Genomic DNA, 18391 nt, shown 5'->3' with positions numbered 1-18391 from the left:
TTGGGATCATATATGTCCTTTTATCTTCGTCTTCTAGCAAAGTGCTAAACGTTACATCTTCACTACATGATAACCATCTCAATAATTCTTAGCTCTATTAAAATTATTTATTTATTTATTTTTATTTTCAATATCTTAACATATATAAACCCGTGAGAATCTACAATTATTTTTCAAAGCAATCATTCTCCAAAAACACAAGATCATAAGCAAGTAACAATCATGGGTTCCGAAACTACCCCTGAGCTTCTAATATTAGACTTTAACAACCCAGGAATGAAGCCAGGCTCAAATTGTTGGACATCTGCCTCCAAAAACATAAGAGAAGCCTTTGAAAACCATGGTTTTTTTGTAGCATTATATGACAAGATCTCACCCCAACTCCACAAATCCATCTTCAAAGCAACTCAAGACCTTCTTGATCTTCCCCTTCAAACCAAAATCCAAAACATCAATGAAAAACCCTACCATGGATACATGGGTCAAATCCCCATCGCGCCTCTCCATGAAGCCTTAGGAATTGACTACGCTGACACTCTTGAAGGAGCTCAGAGCTTCACCACCCTCATGTGGCCTCAGGGCAACCAATCTTTCTGGTACTAATATTTTCTTTATTAACCCTAATATTTTTTAATTTTAAAAAACCCTAATTTTTATTGTTATCTCTAGTGAGACCACGATGAGCTTTGCAAAGACGGTCGCAGAGCTAGAGAAGAAGGTGACGACGATGCTGTTTGAGAGCTACGGCTTGGAGAAGCACGCAGATCCACATCGTGATGCGACCACTTATCTTCTCCTGTTGATGAAGTATGGGGTCCCAAACGAGGGACAAACAACGTTGGGTCTTCCGCCACACACTGACAAGAGCTTCATAAGCATACTCTATCAAAATCACATCTCCGGCCTCCAAACTATGGCAAGAGACGGGAAGTGGATTAATGTCCAGTTCCCACCCACCTCTTTCGTTGTCATGGCCGGAGATGCTTGCAAGGTCAGCATATATCATAACTCAACTAATAATAGTCCTGTTTTTCTATTTTAGTCTGCGCATAAAAATTAGTCCCCTTCAAAATTTAGTAGCATGACACACAACTTTTTTCTCTCACATATTTATTAACGTTCAACTAACAATATTTCAACCATTTTTTCTCTTTTCGTCTGAGGACAAAATAGGCATGGAGTAATGATCGGGTGCTTTCTGCGATCCACAAAGTTACCATGGACAGCAAGGGAAAGGAAACAAGATACACAGCTGGGCTGTTTTCTTTCCTTACCAAGACTGTGGAAGTTCCTAAGGAGTTGGTTGATGATGAACATCCCTTGAAATTCAAACCCTTTGCTCACGTCGATTTGCTTAAGTTTTACGAAACAGAACAGGGCCTACGATCCCAGAATTTACTCCAAGATTTCTGTGGTGTTTGACTGAATCATATATTCCAGTGTGCAAGTCAAATATTATGTGTTTGATTAAATAATTGTTTACTAAATAAGTACAGTGTACTAAAATAAAAACATGGGGCAAAAGAGTTCAAAAATGTAAAATTCTAGTAGTACCTATTACCATCGACAAATATGTCTCTCATTTGCTGGCTCAGATTTTAATCTGAAAGAATGTAAACGTAAAAAGTTAATAAAATCTTAATCCAATTAATATATAGTAGTATTATTTTTATAATAATACTACTATATATTAATTGGAAAGTAAAATAAATTTTTATATTATAAGAGTTGCCTATCAAATGGCACTATATAAAAAAAGTAAATGAAAAATATATTGACCGAAATTCGGAAAAAAAATCAAAGATACATATTCGCATATGGATAGAGTATTAGTGTGTATGAATTTAAATGCTATCTAGGAGTAATTGTAAAGCATTTTGAGCTTGTAAAAAATTTCCAAAAAGTGGAAAGGTACTTTGGACGTATAAACTATAAAGTGCACTTTCCATGATAAATTTTTTTCTAGAATCTCAAATGTATAAGTTTATAGAATAGATAAAAGAATATGAAAAAAGAGGATTAAATGAGAATTGGTATATTGAAAAAAAAGGGAAATTGAGAGAAAAGTGATTGAAAAATGATGGTTCTCCTCGAAGGGTCATGTATGGATGACCAATTTCCTCATCTACTTTGCTTCAGCCCGTAGAGGCTTTTCTTTAGCAGACATACTTTCTGTTCTTCACCAGGCCTTTCAAACCCTTTAGACTGCATCATGTATGTTGTTTCTTCTAAGTCCCCATGAAGGAAAGCAATCTTGACATCGAATTGATGCATCTCCCAATCAAAATGAGCAGTGAGTGCCAGCAAAATCCTGATAGAAGTGTGCTTCACTACCGGAGAAAACACTTTTGTATAGTCTATCCCCTCAACTTGTGTGAAACCTCTTGCTACTAATCTTGCTTTAAACCTGATAGATTCAACTTCACCCACTTCCAATTTCTTCTTAAAAATCCATTTGCAGTTGATCAATTTATGGGTTTTTGGATTTCTCACCAAGATCCAGGTGTCATTCCTTAAACTTTTCAAATGCTTGAGACTTTTCTTTTAAAATATAAATCCAGACCTTCCTAGAGTAGTCATCTATGATAGACATGAAGTACTTACCTCCACTCATAGATGAAACCTGAGCTGGACCCCATAAATCTGAGTGAGCATAAGCAAATGGAGCTGTTGAGCTGTGCTTCCCGGTTGCAAAAGGCAGCTTCTTAGCCTTTCCAAGAATACATGGCTCACACTTTCCTAAACCTTCTGATGCATTCAACTTGATCACTCCTTGCTTGGCTAGCTCCTTGATCCCCTTTTCTCCAACATGGCCCAGTCTGGAGTGTCAAGAATTCATGCTCTCAGACTGAGTAATGTTTACTGATCCAGTGACTATCTCTGCCATCAAATAGTATAGGTTGTTCCTTCTTTTAGCTTCGATGATAATTCTTGAATTTTTAGTTACCCTTATAATTCCAGATTCAGAATTGAACTTGTACCCCTTTGATTCTAGTAGTCCAAGAGAGATTAAGTTTCTCTTTACTTTAGGAATGTACTTGACTTTTGTCAAGATTTTGATGCTGCCATCCAACACCTTGAGCTTTATATCTCCAATTCTCTTGACTTCATAGGTTTGATCATTGCCTAATATCACAAATCCTTGGCTGAATTCCAAATTCTGAAACCAAGATTTGTGTGAGCAGATGTGATAAGTGCAGCTAATATCACAAATCCTTGACTGATTTCCAAATTCTGAAACCAAGATTTGTGTGAGCAGATGTGATAAGTGGAGCCTGAATCCATGATCCAAGACTCCTCAATGCTAGTCCGTCTTGCACATTCAAAGCTTCTAGAGCCTCCAGTTATGTATTTTCATACTAATATAAATTGATAACCTATCAAACTTTAAATAAAATGACATCACTTTGTAATTTTATTCTGTGTACCTAATTCATTAAATGCCCACAGCCACAGCCACAGCTAAGCCTGAAATACTATCTATTTTACGTAACATATTTGATCTATGCTAGATTAACATAGTAAACGAAGGTCAATTTGCATGCATTCATGCATGACCAACCTTTCAATCTGGACCGTTCATATTACCATCAAGGTAGACTCTTAATCCCAACCCTACACATGTCCGCTACTTATTGGATTGCTGCAGTTTCCCTCCCTCCAAGGCTCCAACTCAACTTTCGCCCATCTTCTTCTTCACCATACCATTTTTTGCAAAACCCAAAACCTCCGATTTCGTCAGCATTCTCCTCCAACGAGAGCGCTTTTCCACTCCGTTTCTCTCTCTACTTCTCCAAAAATTCAAGGTACCGTTTCTCTCCCTCTCTGCTTCTCGGCAATTTTCAGGCATCGTTTCTCACTTTCTCTCTCTACTGCAAGAAAATTTCAGGTGCAATTTCTCACCTTTTTCTCTCTCGAGAAATTTCAGGTATCATTTCTCACTCCTTCTCTCAATTTCTTCATAGCTCGTAAAAACTAAGCATCAAAACCCTAAGATCATGCGTGGCAAAGAACAATCGTTTGAGAAAACCGCCATAGATCTGGAAAAACTCACATCACAGCTGCGAAATCCTCCCCAATTTCACATAGAATGCCCTAGCTCCGACGATAGGCCTTCCGATGCAGAGCCTCCCGCCATGGTATTCTGGCAGAAACAAATCGACGCTGGCCTCCGTTTCCCAATCTGCCCCTTTCTCTCAGATCTGTCTCGTCTCTACCAAATTCCGATAAATCAGCTCCATCCTTCCTCCATTCGCCGAGCTCTCTTCTTCACATTCTCCTCAGAGAGCACGGCCTCGCCGACACCTCTCGCCTCTTCCACATCTGCCACGGCGTCAAAGTCATCGGTGAATTCTACTGCTTCAAGACAAAATCGGAAAGCCCCGCCCATTTCTACGGCCAAATCCCCGGCGTTTGTAGCGGCTGGTTGAGGAAATACTTCTTCGTCAGGCCTCTGAGCGGCCATGGCTGGCCGTTTCGCGAGGTTTGGTGGCATGTGAAGCTTAGGGAGATACATACTCCTAGTGTAGATAATCTTAGTAAGCATGAATGGTCAGTTTTGGCTGCCATTAACGCCTCTTTTGATGAAAAGTATCTCTGCTTGCTTCGTGTTGTCACAGATGAGAACGCTCTCATCTATCATGGCCTCTTCGTGAACCATAACTGGTCTGTCGATATGGGTAATCCGAATGCATATGCATACCAAATTCTGTTTAATTTGGCTGGGAATAGCCTTTTATGCTTGCTTTCTTTTTGGGTGGGAATAGCCTTTTATGCTTTACTTTCTTATCAACAATGTCTCTGTTTTGCTTTCTTTTCAACACTGTTTTGGCAAAAGTTCGTTGCAGAGTTGGATGTGGAGTACAATTTTGGTGTATTTAGGTGTCAATAACACTTTCATCTTTTGCTTTCATTTTCAGCAATGTCTTGGCAAAAGATCCTTGCTGATAAACGGCGGCGTGCCCACGCTGAACTGCAGCCTCTTCCTTCTCTCGCCAAGGATCTTGAAGTGGTGGATTTGTCAAACGAACCGTCACCTAGTCCTCGAGCGCCTGAGCTCATGTTGGGTGAAGACACTTCTCCCTCCGCCATTCGGGTGGAGAGACAATCGGAGAGGAAGAAGGCTGTCTCTGGCCAAAAGAGGTCATTAGTGATCTCTGTTGAGAGGGAGTCCTCTGCTCACCAAGGAAAAAGGCCGTCACACCTGCACCCGGTGGCTCTTAACAAGCCCTTTAATAGTATCTTCCCCGGCCATGCCTTAAGGTTATCGGACGCACAATGCACGGCCTTCTGGGAGACCGTTCCTCGAGACGAGGATTTGGCAGAGTTGAGGAAACTGCCCTCCTCCAAGCTAAAAGACATGGTATCTGGTAACCGGATGAAGGTAAACATTTCCTTTGGTTTTTTTCGTTTGGTTTGCTTGCCATATATGACAGGTTGAAGATAATTTGTAGATTTGATAATACTATGTTAGAAGCAATTAATGATCTTTTTGTTGGCAAAACTAGGAAACTAAACAGGCCTTAACATTTCTCTTACTTCCATTATTGCTTCTTGTAGACCACCGTGGCCTCGGAAGTGCTGTATGAACGCGCGGAGGAGTACAAGAGTCTAAAGGACGAGATCAAGGAGCTAAAATCTCGTCTTGAGCAACAGAACCAGTGTATCCTTTCAAAGGACAAAGATCTCGTCTCTACCGCGACAGCTTTGCATATGGCCGGGGCTGAAATCACGGCATTGTCGACTACGTTGGAAAAGGAACGAGCCGATCACATGGAGGAGCTAGAGAGGGTGAGGATTCAAGCCTACAGCCAAGGGAGGGAGGAGGGGAAGGTGATTGGGAGGGGCGTAGGGATCAAGCTCTGTCGTCGGCATATCCTGATGACCCCAATTGGCCAAGCGTTCCTCAAGACGCTCCACGAGAAAATGATCGAGGTGTATCTCCGGACCCCGGCTTTCATGATCAGGATGGGGGACGCCATCAGCCATTTTGTGGTGGAGGGGGCGAAGGGGGCTTGTGGTCTTCTTGGTGTTTCGGAGAAGTTTAAGGACCTTGATGTGGACAGTATCATAGAGAGGATTTCGCCATCGGCGGATCTGCCTATAGACGAGCAGCAAGAGCAGAACTACTGGTGGTGGATGCCCGTGATGAAGGAGGCAGCCCGTGTGTTGGCTTATGAGAGGACGGATCATCCGGAACTGCCTTCGGTTGGGCAGATTGAGTATCCGGTCATGGCTTATGATGCGTGCATGGTGGACTTGTTCGCGGGGACTAATGCTGATGATGAAGAAGCAGAGCTTTGGAGGGTTTAATTTATAATCGAATATGACGATGAAACGGAATTCAGTTGGTATATAAGTGATTCACCTAGTATTATATTAGTATTATGAATACTACAAGTTAATGGGTTTATAGATTTGGGTCACATTGGTCTCAAAAAAAGAAAAAACTTTGCAGGATAATGTTTAGAGCTAAGATTTGGAAAACTGACCGGATTCATATTTATATGGATTATGGAGTACTAGTATCTAGCAATGTGAACTTATTATAAGCAGCACAATTTGTTACACTATGTCACTGAGTTGATAGCTATTAGAAATGAGCCACTTACCGTTATCCACACTTATATCCACACTTACAGATTAGAAGGGATCTTCACCAAGTCGATGTTGGACAGAATTTAGATAATTTAACACGCCCCTCACGTGTGGGCCGGAAAGGACATCGGTCATCCATCACGTGGGTAGGCAATGCAAGAGAAGCCATCATTGATGTGGGCCGGAAAGGACATCGGTCTTCCACTCGTGAGGTAGATAAGAAATAAAGAGAAAACCATCATCGACTTGGGCCCGCTCTGATACCATATTAGAAATGTTCCACTCACCCCTTAAAAGGCCTCATAAGGGGGGGTTATCCACACTTATATAGATTAAAAGGGATCTTTACCAAGTCGATGTGGGACAGAATTTAGAGAATTTAACAATAGCTTATCTGAAACTCATCTCGTCAATCAAAAAATTGAAATATCACATGACGCATATTTAGAGGTGATAGATAAGTCTAAGATTATTATAGCATATTTAGTCTGATTTTTCTTGGTGAGCTTATACTTTACCACTTTAATTACGCAGCGTGGTGAGGGATAGATGAGATCGTCCATCGCTAGACCAATATGGTAAAAAAAACTTCATTAAATTTACCACTTTAGAGTTGTTGATTTTACAATACTGCAGTTGAGACTGATTGTAAAGGGTCTATTTTGCATATGTAATTGGATCCCTTATTCTCTTGTGAAGTTATGTGAGCCCACTTTTGGTAGTGAAAGCAATCCATTTGTAAAAGTGAAAATAAGGGGATTTCAAATCAATTTAAGCCCACACTTAATTAACCCATTATAAATGGGGTTGGACTACATCTATGGCTTCAATGCTTGTGATTCTCTCAAGTGAAAATAACATACTCCTACTGCTTAAAGTTTATATTGAACAATTTCTTGGTGTTGTTTGTTAGGGGTATTTGATAAAAACTTGTTTTTATATCCATAAATGAAAGATAATTTGCAACAACAAAATCTGAAATCATGAAAAAAAAAGGAGAATAAAAGTTATATTCTTTTTTCACGAAATGAAGAAGGGAAACCGAAATTTTAAATAGAAAATAAACCCAAAGAGAAAAGAAAGAAAAATAAAAAAAAATCGATTTATTCATAAAAGAGGAGACAGAAGTATTTTAAGTTTTAAACTTTAATCGTTATAATTTTGACATGTCAATCCAATTTTTGTATAAAATATATCACATGAGTGCTAATTAGTTACGAAGAAAAAAAATTCACATTATTCTGATTTTCATACATAGTATGATAACTGGCAGAAAAAAGAAAGAAAAGTAATAAATGCGGTGAACGTGGATCGAACACGTGACCTTCAGATCTTCAGTCTGACGCTCTCCCAACTGAGCTATCCCCGCATGTTGTTTTGTTTAATAACTGTTTGTATTTATATTATCTTTGTTTATATCATTGTAAAGATAATTGATATATCTAGTACTATTGTCGTAATTTGTGATGTTTGTAATAAAGGGAAAAACCTAACAACGATATAATAGAAAATAAATCTTCTGTATGTTCTTCCGTAATACTACTATTTACCACAATTTTGTTTTTATGATAGACCGTGGCAAAAAAACCTTATTTTTCAAGGAGCTAACTTTTCTATTATTATTTTTCAACTACCTTCCTCCTATCAAGGATGTCTCATCAAATTTCATATAAATTGATTTGAGGAACTATAATTTTGTTTACAACCCTTAGCTGTTACTCCTATTTTTTTTTTCTAGATGTCTTTCGAATCTAATAAATTAATGAGAACTTATCATCCTATTAAAAAAATTGGGATCATATATATGTCCTTTTATCTTCGTCTTCTAGCAAAGTGACTAAACGTTACATCTTCACTACATGATAACCATCTCAATAATTCTTAGCTCTATTAAAATTATTTATTTATTTATTTTTATTTTCAATATCTTAACATATATAAACCCGTGAGAATCTACAATTATTTTTCAAAGCAATCTTATATTTCCTCATTCTCCAAAAACACAAGATCATAAGCAAGTAACAATCATGGGTTCCGAAACTACCCCTGAGCTTCTAATATTAGACTTTAACAACCCAGGAATGAAGCCAGGCTCAAATTGTTGGACATCTGCCTCCAAAAACATAAGAGAAGCCTTTGAAAACCATGGTTTTTTTGTAGCATTATATGACAAGATCTCACCCCAACTCCACAAATCCATCTTCAAAGCAACTCAAGACCTTCTTGATCTTCCCCTTCAAACCAAAATCCAAAACATCAATGAAAAACCCTACCATGGATACATGGGTCAAATCCCCATCGCGCCTCTCCATGAAGCCTTAGGAATTGACTACGCTGACACTCTTGAAGGAGCTCAGAGCTTCACCACCCTCATGTGGCCTCAGGGCAACCAATCTTTCTGGTACTAATATTTTCTTTATTAACCCTAATATTTTTTAATTTTAAAAAACCCTAATTTTTATTGTTATCTCTAGTGAGACCACGATGAGCTTTGCGAAGACGGTCGCAGAGCTAGAGAAGAAGGTGACGACGATGCTGTTTGAGAGCTACGGCTTGGAGAAGCATGCAGATCCACATCGTGATGCGACCACTTATCTTCTCCGGTTGATGAAGTATGGGGTCCCAAACGAGGGACAAACAACGTTGGGTCTTCCGCCACACACTGACAAGAGCTTCATAAGCATACTCTATCAAAATCACATCTCCGGCCTCCAAACTATGGCAAGAGACGGGAAGTGGATTAATGTCCAGTTCCCACCCACCTCTTTCGTTGTCATGGCCGGAGATGCTTGCAAGGTCAGCATATATCATAACTCAACTAACAATAGTCCTGTTTTTCTATTTTAGTCTGCGCATAAAAATTAGTCCCCTTCAAAATTTAGTAGCATGACACACAACTTTTTTCTCTCACATATTTATTAACGTTCAACTAACAATATTTCAACCATTTTTTCTCTTTTCGTCTGAGGACAAAATAGGCATGGAGTAATGATCGGGTGCTTTCTGCGATCCACAAAGTTACCATGGACAGCAAGGGAAAGGAAACAAGATACACAGCTGGGCTGTTTTCTTTCCTTACCAAGACTGTGGAAGTTCCTAAGGAGTTGGTTGATGATGAACATCCCTTGAAATTCAAACCCTTTGCTCACGTCGATTGGCTTAAGTTTTACGAAACAGATCAGGGCCTACGATCCCAGAATTTACTCCAAGATTTCTGTGGTGTTTGACTGAATCATATATTCCAGTGTGCAAGTCAAATATTATGTGTTTGATTAAATAATTGTTTACTAAATAAGTACAGTGTACTAAAATAAAAACATGGGGCAAAAGAGTTCAAAAATGTAAAATTCTAGTAGTACCTATTACCATCGACAAATATGTCTCTCATTTGCTGGCTCAGATTTTAATCTGAAAGAATGTAAACGTAAAAAGTTAATAAAACCTTAATCCAATTAATATATAGTAGTATTATTTTTATAATAATACTACTATATATTAATTGGAAAGTAAAATAAATTTTTATATTATAAGAGTTGCCTATCAAATGGCACTATATAAAAAAAGTAAATGAAAAATATATTGACAGAAATTCGGAAAAAAAATCAAAGATACATATTCGCATATGGATAGAGTATTAGTGTGTAAGAATTTAAATGCTATCTAGGAGTAATTGTAAAGCATTTTGAGCTTGTAAAAAATTTCCAAAAAGTGGAAAGGTACTTTGGACGTATAAACTATAAAGTGCACTTTCCATGATAAATTTTTTTCTAGAATCTCAAATGTATAAGTTTATAGAATAGATAAAAGAATATGAAAAAAGAGGATTAAATGAGAAATGGTATATTGAAAAAAAAAGGAAATTGAGAGAAAAGTGATTGAAAAAGGATGGTTCTCCTCGAAGGGTCATGTATGGATGACCAATTTCCTCATCTACTTTGCTTCAGCCCGTAGAGGCTTTTCTTTAGCAGACATACTTTCTGTTCTTCACCAGGCCTTTCAAACCCTTTAGGCTGCATCATGTATGTTGTTTCTTCTAAGTCCCCATGAAGGAAAGCAATCTTGACATCGAATTGGTGCATCTCCCAATCAAAATGAGCAGTGAGTGCCAGCAAAATCCTGATAGAAGTGTGCTTCACTACTGGAGAAAACACTTCTGTATAGTCTATCCCCTCAACTTGTGTGAAACCTCTTGCTACTAATCTTGCTTTAAACCTGATAGATTCAACTTCACCCACTTCCAATTTCTTCTTAAAAATCCATTTGCAGTTGATCAATTTATGGGTTTTTGAATTTCTCACCAAGATCCAGGTGTCATTCCTTAAACTTTTCAAATGCTTAAGACTTTTCTTTTAAAATATAAATCCAGACCTTCCTAGAGTAGTCATCTATGATAGACATGAAGTACGTACTTACCTCCACTCATAGATGAAACCTGAGCTGGACCCCATAAATCTGAGTGAGGATACGCAAATGGAGCTGTTGAGTTGTGCTTCCCGGTTGCAAAAGGCAGCTTCTTAGCCTTTCCAAGAATACATGGCTCACACTTTCCTAAACCTTCTGATGCATTCAACTTGATCACTCCTTGCTTGGCTAGCTCATTGATCCCCTTTTCTCCAACGTGGCCCAGTCTGGAGTGTCAAGAATTTATGCTCTCAGACTGAGTAATGTTTACTGATCCAGTAACTATCTCTGCCATCAAATAGTATAGGTTGTTCCTTCTTTTAGCTTCCATGATAATTCTTGAATTTTTAGTTACCCTTATAATTCCAGATTCAGAATTGAACTTGTACCCCTTTGATTCTAGTAGTCCAAGAGAGATTAAGTTTCTCTTTACTTTAGGAATGTACTTGATTTTTGTCAAGATTTTGATGCTGCCATCCAACACCTTGAGCTTTATATCTCCAATTCTCTTGATTTCATAGGTTTGATCATTGCCTAATATCACAAATCCTTGGCTGAATTCCAAATTCTGAAACCAAGATTTGTGTGAGCAGATGTGATAAGTGCAGCTAATATCACAAATCCTTGGCTGATTTCCAAATTCTGAAACCAAGATTTGTGTGAGCAGATGTAATAAGTGGAGCCTGAATCCATGATCCAAGACTCCTCAATGCTAGTCCGTCTTGCACATTCAAAGCTTCTAGAGCCTCCACTTATGTATTTTCATACTAATATAAATTGATAACCTATCAAACTTTAAATAAAATGACATCACTTTATAATTTTATTCTGTGTACCTAATTCATTAAATGCCCACAGCCACAGCTAAGCCTGAAATACTATCTATTTTACGTAACATATTTGATCTATGCTAGATTAACATAGTAAACGAAGGTCAATTTGCATGCATTCATGCATGACCAACCTTTCAATCTGGACCGTTCATATTACCATCAAGGTAGACTCTTAATCCCAACCCTACACATGTCCGCTATTTATTGGATTGCTGCAGTTTCCCTCCCTCCAAGGCTCCAACTCAACTTTCGCCCATCTTCTTCTTCACCATACCATTTTTTGCAAAACCCAAAACCTCCGATTTCGTCAGCATTCTCCTCCAACGAGAGCGCTTTTCCACTCCGTTTCTCTCTCTACTTCTCCAAAAATTCAAGGTACCGTTTCTCTCTCTCTCTGCTTCTCGGCAATTTTCAGGCATCGTTTCTCACTTTCTCTCTCTACTGCAAGAAAATTTCAGGTGCAATTTCTCACCTTTTTCTCTCTCGAGAAATTTCAGGTATCATTTCTCACTCCTTCTCTCAATTTCTTCATAGCTCGTAAAAACTAAGCATCAAAACCCTAAGATCATGCGTGGCAAAGAACAATCGTTTGAGAAAACCGCCATAGATCTGGAAAAACTCACATCACAGCTGCGAAATCCTCCCCAATTTCACATAGAATGCCCTAGCTCCGACGATAGGCCTTCCGATGCAGAGCCTCCCGCCATGGTATTCTGGCAGAAACAAATCGACGCCGGCCTCCGTTTCCCAATCTGCCCCTTTCTCTCAGATCTGTCTCGTCTCTACCAAATTCCGATAAATCAGCTCCATCCTTCCTCCATTCGCCGAGCTCTCTTCTTCACATTCTCCTCAGAGAGCACGGCCTCGCCGACACCTCTCGCCTCTTCCACATCTGCCACGGCGTCAAAGTCATCGGTGAATTCTACTGCTTCAAGACAAAATCGGAAAGCCCCGCCCATTTCTACGGCCAAATCCCCGGCGTTTGTAGCGGCTGGTTGAGGAAATACTTCTTCGTCAGGCCTCTGAGCGGCCATGGCTGGCCGTTTCGCGAGGTTTGGTGGCTTGTGAAGCTTAGGGAGATACATACTCCTAGTGTAGATAATCTTAGTAAGCATGAATGGTCAGTTTTGGCTGCCATTAACGCCTCTTTTGATGAAAAGTATCTCTGCTTGCTTCGTGTTGTCACAGATGAGAACGCTCTCATCTATCATGGCCTCTTCGTGAACCATAACTGGTCTGTCGATATGGGTAATCCGAATGCATATGCATACCAAATTCTGTTTAATTTGGGTGGGAATAGCCTTTTATGCTTGCTTTCTTTTTGGGTGGGAATAGCCTTTTATGCTTTACTTTCTTATCAACAATGTCTCTGTTTTGCTTTCTTTTCAACACTGTTTTGGCAAAAGTTCATTGCAGAGTTGGATGTGGAGTACAATTTTGGTGTATTTAGGTGTCAATAACACTTTCCTCTTTTGCTTTCATTTTCAGCAATGTCTTGGCAAAAGATCCTTGCTGATAAACGGCGGCGTGCCCACGCTGAACTGCAGCCTCTTCCTCCTCTCGCCAAGGATCTTGAAGTGGTGGATTTGTCAAACGAACCGTCACCTAGTCCTCGAGCGCCTGAGCTCATGTTGGGTGAAGACACTTCTCCCTCCGCCATTCGGGTGGAGAGACAATCGGAGAGGAAGAAGGCTGTCTCTGGCCAAAAGAGGTCATTAGTGATCTCTGTTGAGAGGGAGTCCTCTGCTCACCAAGGAAAAAGGCCGTCACACCTGCACCCGGTGGCTCTTAACAAGCCCTTTAATAGTATCTTCCCCGGCCATGCCTTAAGGTTATCGGACGCACAATGCACGGCCTTCTGGGAGACCGTTCCTCGAGACGAGGATTTGGCAGAGTTGAGGAAACTGCCCTCCTCCAAGCTAAAAGACATGGTATCTGGTAACCGGATGAAGGTAAACATTTCCTTCGGTTTTTTTCGTTTGGTTTGCTTGCCATATATGACAGGTTGAAGATAATTTGTAGATTTGATAATACTATGTTAGAAGCAATTAATGATCTTTTTGTTGGCAAAACTAGGAAACTAAACAGGCCTTAACATTTCTCTTACTTCCATTATTGCTTCTTGTAGACCACCGTGGCCTCGGAAGTGCTGTATGAACGCGCGGAGGAGTACAAGAGTCTAAAGGACAAGATCAAGGAGCTAAAATCTCGTCTTGAGCAACAGAACCAGTGTATCCTTTCAAAGGACAAAGATCTCGTCTCTACCGCGACAGCTTTGCATATGGCCGGGGCTGAAATCACGGCATTGTCGACTACGTTGGAAAAGGAACGAGCCGATCACATGGAGGAGCTAGAGAGGGTGAGGATTCAAGCCTACAGCCAAGGGAGGGAGGAGGGGAAGGTGATTGGGAGGGGCGTAGGGATCAAGCTCTGTCGTCGGCATATCCTGATGACCCCAATTGGCCAAGCGTTCCTCAAGACGCTCCACGAGAAAATGATCGAGGTGTATCTCCGGACCCCGGCTTTCATGATCAGGATGGGGGACGCCATCAGCCATTTTGTGGTGGAGGGGGCGAAGGGGGCTTGTGGTCTTCTTGGTGTTTCGGAGAAGTTTAAGGACCTTGATGTGGACAGTATCATAGAGAGGATTTCGCCATCGGCGGATCTGCCTATAGACGAGCAGCAAGAGCAGAACTACTGGTGGTGGATGCCCGTGATGAAGGAGGCAGCCCGTGTGTTGGCTTATGAGAGGACGGATCATCCGGAACTGCCTTCGGTTGGGCAGATTGAGTATCCGGTCATGGCTTATGATGCGTGCATGGTGGACTTGTTCGCGGGGACTAATGCTGATGATGAAGAAGCAGAGCTTTGGAGGGTTTAATTTATAATCGAATATGACGATGAAACGGAATTCAGTTGGTATATAAGTGATTCACCTAGTATTATATTAGTATTATGAATACTACAAGTTAATGGGTTTATAGATTTGGGTCACATTGGTCTCAAAAAAAGAAAAAACTTTGCAGGATAATGTTTAGAGCTAAGATTTGGAAAACTGACCGGATTCATATTTATATGGATTATGGAGTACTAGTATCTAGCAATGTGAACTTATTATAAGCAGCACAATTTGTTACACTATGTCACTGAGTTGATAGCTATTAGAAATGAGCCACTTACCGTTATCCACACTTATATCCACACTTACAGATTAGAAGGGATCTTCACCAAGTCGATGTTGGACAGAATTTAGATAATTTAACACGCCCCTCACGTGTGGGCCGGAAAGGACATCGGTCATCCATCACGTGGGTAGGCAATGCAAGAGAAGCCATCATTGATGTGGGCCGGAAAGGACATCGGTCTTCCACTCGTGAGGTAGATAAGAAATAAAGAGAAAACCATCATCGACTTGGGCCCGCTCTGATACCATATTAGAAATGTTCCACTCACCCCTTAAAAGGCCTCATAAGGGGGGGTTATCCACACTTATATAGATTAAAAGGGATCTTTACCAAGTCGATGTGGGACAGAATTTAGAGAATTTAACAATAGCTTATCTGAAACTCATCTCGTCAATCAAAAAATTGAAATATCACATGACGCATATTTAGAGGTGATAGATAAGTCTAAGATTATTATAGCATATTTAGTCTGATTTTTCTTGGTGAGCTTATACTTTACCACTTTAATTACGCAGCGTGGTGAGGGATAGATGAGATCGTCCATCGCTAGACCAATATGGTAAAAAAAACTTCATTAAATTTACCACTTTAGAGTTGTTGATTTTACAATACTGCAGTTGAGACTGATTGTAAAGGGTCTATTTTGCATATGTAATTGGATCCCTTATTCTCTTGTGAAGTTATGTGAGCCCACTTTTGGTAGTGAAAGCAATCCATTTGTAAAAGTGAAAATAAGGGGATTTCAAATCAATTTAAGCCCACACTTAATTAACCCATTATAAATGGGGTTGGACTACATCTATGGCTTCAATGCTTGTGATTCTCTCAAGTGAAAATAACATACTCCTACTGCTTAAAGTTTATATTGAACAATTTCTTGGTGTTGTTTGTTAGGGGTATTTGATAAAAACTTGTTTTTATATCCATAAATGAAAGATAATTTGCAACAACAAAATCTGAAATCATGAAAAAAAAAGGAGAATAAAAGTTATATTCTTTTTTCACGAAATGAAGAAGGGAAACCGAAATTTTAAATAGAAAATAAACCCAAAGAGAAAAGAAAGAAAAATAAAAAAAAATCGATTTATTCATAAAAGAGGAGACAGAAGTATTTTAAGTTTTAAACTTTAATCGTTATAATTTTGACATGTCAATCCAATTTTTGTATAAAATATATCACATGAGTGCTAATTAGTTACGAAGAAAAAAAATTCACATTATTCTGATTTTCATACATAGTATGATAACTGGCAGAAAAAAGAAAGAAAAGTAATAAATGCGGTGAACGTGGATCGAACACGTGACCTTCAGATCTTCAGTCTGACGCTCTCCCAACTGAGCTATCCCCGCATGTTGTTTTGTTTAATAACTGTTTGTATTTATATTATCTTTGTTTATATCATTGTAAAGATAATTGATATATCTAGTACTATTGTCGTAATTTGTGATGTTTGTAATAAAGGGAAAAACCTAACAACGATATAATAGAAAATAAATCTTCTGTATGTTCTTCCGTAATACTACTATTTACCACAATTTTGTTTTTATGATAGACCGCGGCAAAAAAACCTTATTTTTCAAGGAGCTAACTTTTCTTTCGGATTGGCAGAAAACGCTATGGCTGCTATTCCGATTTGCATAATTAATTTGGGAAAAGAAGAAGATATCAAACAACATCATTTTGAGATTTTTATAATTTAATTTATGAAGTTACCTTACAAAGTAAAAAGAAAAAAGAAAAAAACCCCACTCTCATTATTCGATCACTTCTACTCATTTCGTCCCCTCCAAAATTATATACTAAATCCGTCACTTCATATATTAAGAAATCTTCTACTCTATACAAGTTGTAATATAGTACTGCTAATACATAGGTTTAATAAAACAAGGCCACAATTAGAGTTGATCGACCGTCAATTGCACTATATCTATATACAAAAATATAAAGTTGTACCTTCACTCGATCAGCATCATATACGATTAATTGTAAATTTCAACATCAATCGAAACTTTATCGTATAATCAATGGCCTACAAAAATCGAAGACCACATACATATCTTATTTGATACAAACAAGGAAATAATTACTAGGTACAATCTCAAATTTGTTGGACCATCCCGTCTATTTCAAATATTTGTCACCATGCGAGTAAAACTTAAAATCGTTGATATTTCAAATAAATGAAATACGGAGTAAAAGTTATGTGACAACACAATTATTTGGTATAAAATTAACACTGAGGGGACCAAAGTTAAATATATATATGGTCACGAAGACGACCAAAGCTGATAATGAAATTAAGAAAACCATCTTTATGTATCAGCCCAATTATATGCTGCATCATCCACACAAATTCAAAATCAAATCCCCCAATAGTCTACTAAATACAATTTAATTTAATATTCAAGAAATTGTACTCCAATAAGGACAATGTATTAGGTTGAAGTGTGAATTAGATAACAATGTTAATTACTAATGTTCATTTCAACTTTCAATCAATTAGATTTTAAACCAATTAACTATTTGTATAAATTGAGTCTAAATAATAATTACCCACTAGAGGTTAAATTAATCCTAATCAAATCATTGTCGGTTCAACATCACAAAAATAATTAAACTAACATTTATATAAAGGATCATAAAAGCCAAAAGTGAATCATGCTTACTAATGGCGAATATCATATCAACATAAACAACAATTATGTCACACCATTTTTCCTTTGACTTGATAAGGAATGTACTCGTCAAATAGTTAATCGAGTTTAGGACCACTTTGGTCTGTATCAAGCGTTTGTTACTACATGTGATGGGCAAAATGATTCTGATGTGCTTCGTTTTCACTTACAATCCGATATATAATTAATTGAATGATTTTGATATAGAAAGAGAAACATAAAGCTAGAAAAGGGAACCATAATTGTTTTACTCTCTCCATCCCCTAATAATTATGCACTTTGGTTCAACATGAATTTTAAGAAATATAAAAGAAAATGTGTTGAAAAAATTAATGGAACATGAGTCCCATTTTTATATATTTATTTTATAATAAAATGTAAGTGAAATGAGTTAATGGAATGTGAAGTCTATTTATTATTTATGATTAAAAAATATAAGTGGACAATTAATAGGCACGAATGAAAATAACAAAAGTGAATAATTAATAAAAGATGGAGACAGTATATATATCTTTTGACCTATGAAGAGTTGCGAAAGAGACACAAAAAGAACAAATTATTTCGAAAATTGAAACGTTCATTTTCAATCTAATTAAAAATCAAATTATATTCACAACTCTGCGATTGGTCAGACAAAGTAATTGATTAACAAACTTTTTTCTGGACAAGTAACACCTTACATATCAAATTTTTTATAAA

General features: G+C 38.3%; 4 protein-coding genes and 2 non-coding genes across 9 annotated transcripts; 4 read left to right on the top strand and 2 right to left on the bottom strand.

Moving 5' to 3' along the window:
• The first annotated feature begins 196 nt into the window (after positions 1-196).
• Positions 197-1571, top strand: LOC121800217 (probable 2-oxoglutarate-dependent dioxygenase AOP1). Its single transcript, XM_042199801.1, has 3 exons — positions 197-596; positions 670-991; positions 1174-1571. The coding sequence occupies exons 1-3, from the start codon at positions 223-225 to the stop codon at positions 1420-1422; spliced, it is 945 nt and encodes a 314-aa protein (XP_042055735.1). The 5' UTR covers positions 197-222; the 3' UTR covers positions 1423-1571.
• Positions 1572-3677: 2106 nt separating this feature from the next.
• On the top strand, positions 3678-6535 carry LOC121798075. 3 transcript variants are annotated; one of them, XM_042196904.1, is made up of 4 exons: positions 3678-3806; positions 3890-4679; positions 4920-5383; positions 5560-6535. In XM_042196904.1, the coding sequence occupies exons 2-4, from the start codon at positions 4676-4678 to the stop codon at positions 6310-6312; spliced, it is 1221 nt and encodes a 406-aa protein (XP_042052838.1). In that variant the 5' UTR covers positions 3678-3806; positions 3890-4675; the 3' UTR covers positions 6313-6535. The 3 variants fall into 3 exon arrangements, with proteins under 3 accessions (XP_042052838.1, XP_042052837.1, XP_042052836.1); XM_042196903.1 differs by having other exon boundaries at positions 3705-3806; positions 3880-4679; XM_042196902.1 differs by lacking the exon at positions 3678-3806 and having other exon boundaries at positions 3817-4679.
• Positions 6536-7893: 1358 nt separating this feature from the next.
• Positions 7894-7966, bottom strand: TRNAF-GAA. The gene has a single exon. It is a non-coding gene; the product is annotated as a tRNA-Phe (tRNA).
• A 632-nt stretch (positions 7967-8598) lies between these two features.
• LOC121800358 (probable 2-oxoglutarate-dependent dioxygenase AOP1) lies at positions 8599-9973 on the top strand. Its single transcript, XM_042199929.1, has 3 exons — positions 8599-8998; positions 9072-9393; positions 9576-9973. The coding sequence occupies exons 1-3, from the start codon at positions 8625-8627 to the stop codon at positions 9822-9824; spliced, it is 945 nt and encodes a 314-aa protein (XP_042055863.1). The 5' UTR covers positions 8599-8624; the 3' UTR covers positions 9825-9973.
• A 2104-nt stretch (positions 9974-12077) lies between these two features.
• Positions 12078-14935, top strand: LOC121798167. Of its 2 annotated transcripts, none has more exons than XM_042197033.1 (4): positions 12078-12206; positions 12290-13079; positions 13320-13783; positions 13960-14935. In XM_042197033.1, the coding sequence occupies exons 2-4, from the start codon at positions 13076-13078 to the stop codon at positions 14710-14712; spliced, it is 1221 nt and encodes a 406-aa protein (XP_042052967.1). In that variant the 5' UTR covers positions 12078-12206; positions 12290-13075; the 3' UTR covers positions 14713-14935. The 2 variants fall into 2 exon arrangements, with proteins under 2 accessions (XP_042052967.1, XP_042052966.1); XM_042197032.1 differs by having other exon boundaries at positions 12105-12206; positions 12280-13079.
• Positions 14936-16293: 1358 nt separating this feature from the next.
• Positions 16294-16366, bottom strand: TRNAF-GAA. The gene has a single exon. It is a non-coding gene; the product is annotated as a tRNA-Phe (tRNA).
• Positions 16367-18391: the final 2025 nt, after the last annotated feature.

This window comes from Salvia splendens, chromosome 4 (assembly GCF_004379255.2).
Source record: "Salvia splendens isolate huo1 chromosome 4, SspV2, whole genome shotgun sequence".
Taxonomy (NCBI): Eukaryota; Viridiplantae; Streptophyta; class Magnoliopsida; order Lamiales; family Lamiaceae; genus Salvia; species Salvia splendens.
This window is presented reverse-complemented; position numbering and strand designations above follow the sequence as displayed.

Coding starts and splice junctions, on each gene's coding strand:
- LOC121800217 (XM_042199801.1), top strand. CDS start 223: ATGGGTTCCGAAACTACCCCTGAGCTTCTAATATTAGACTTTAACAAC. Junction 597..669: donor CAGGGCAACCAATCTTTCTG/GTACTAATATTT, acceptor TGTTATCTCTAG/TGAGACCACGATGAGCTTTG. Junction 992..1,173: donor TGGCCGGAGATGCTTGCAAG/GTCAGCATATAT, acceptor AGGACAAAATAG/GCATGGAGTAATGATCGGGT.
- LOC121798075 (XM_042196904.1), top strand. Junction 5,384..5,559: donor TATCTGGTAACCGGATGAAG/GTAAACATTTCC, acceptor TGCTTCTTGTAG/ACCACCGTGGCCTCGGAAGT.
- LOC121800358 (XM_042199929.1), top strand. CDS start 8,625: ATGGGTTCCGAAACTACCCCTGAGCTTCTAATATTAGACTTTAACAAC. Junction 8,999..9,071: donor CAGGGCAACCAATCTTTCTG/GTACTAATATTT, acceptor TGTTATCTCTAG/TGAGACCACGATGAGCTTTG. Junction 9,394..9,575: donor TGGCCGGAGATGCTTGCAAG/GTCAGCATATAT, acceptor AGGACAAAATAG/GCATGGAGTAATGATCGGGT.
- LOC121798167 (XM_042197033.1), top strand. Junction 13,784..13,959: donor TATCTGGTAACCGGATGAAG/GTAAACATTTCC, acceptor TGCTTCTTGTAG/ACCACCGTGGCCTCGGAAGT.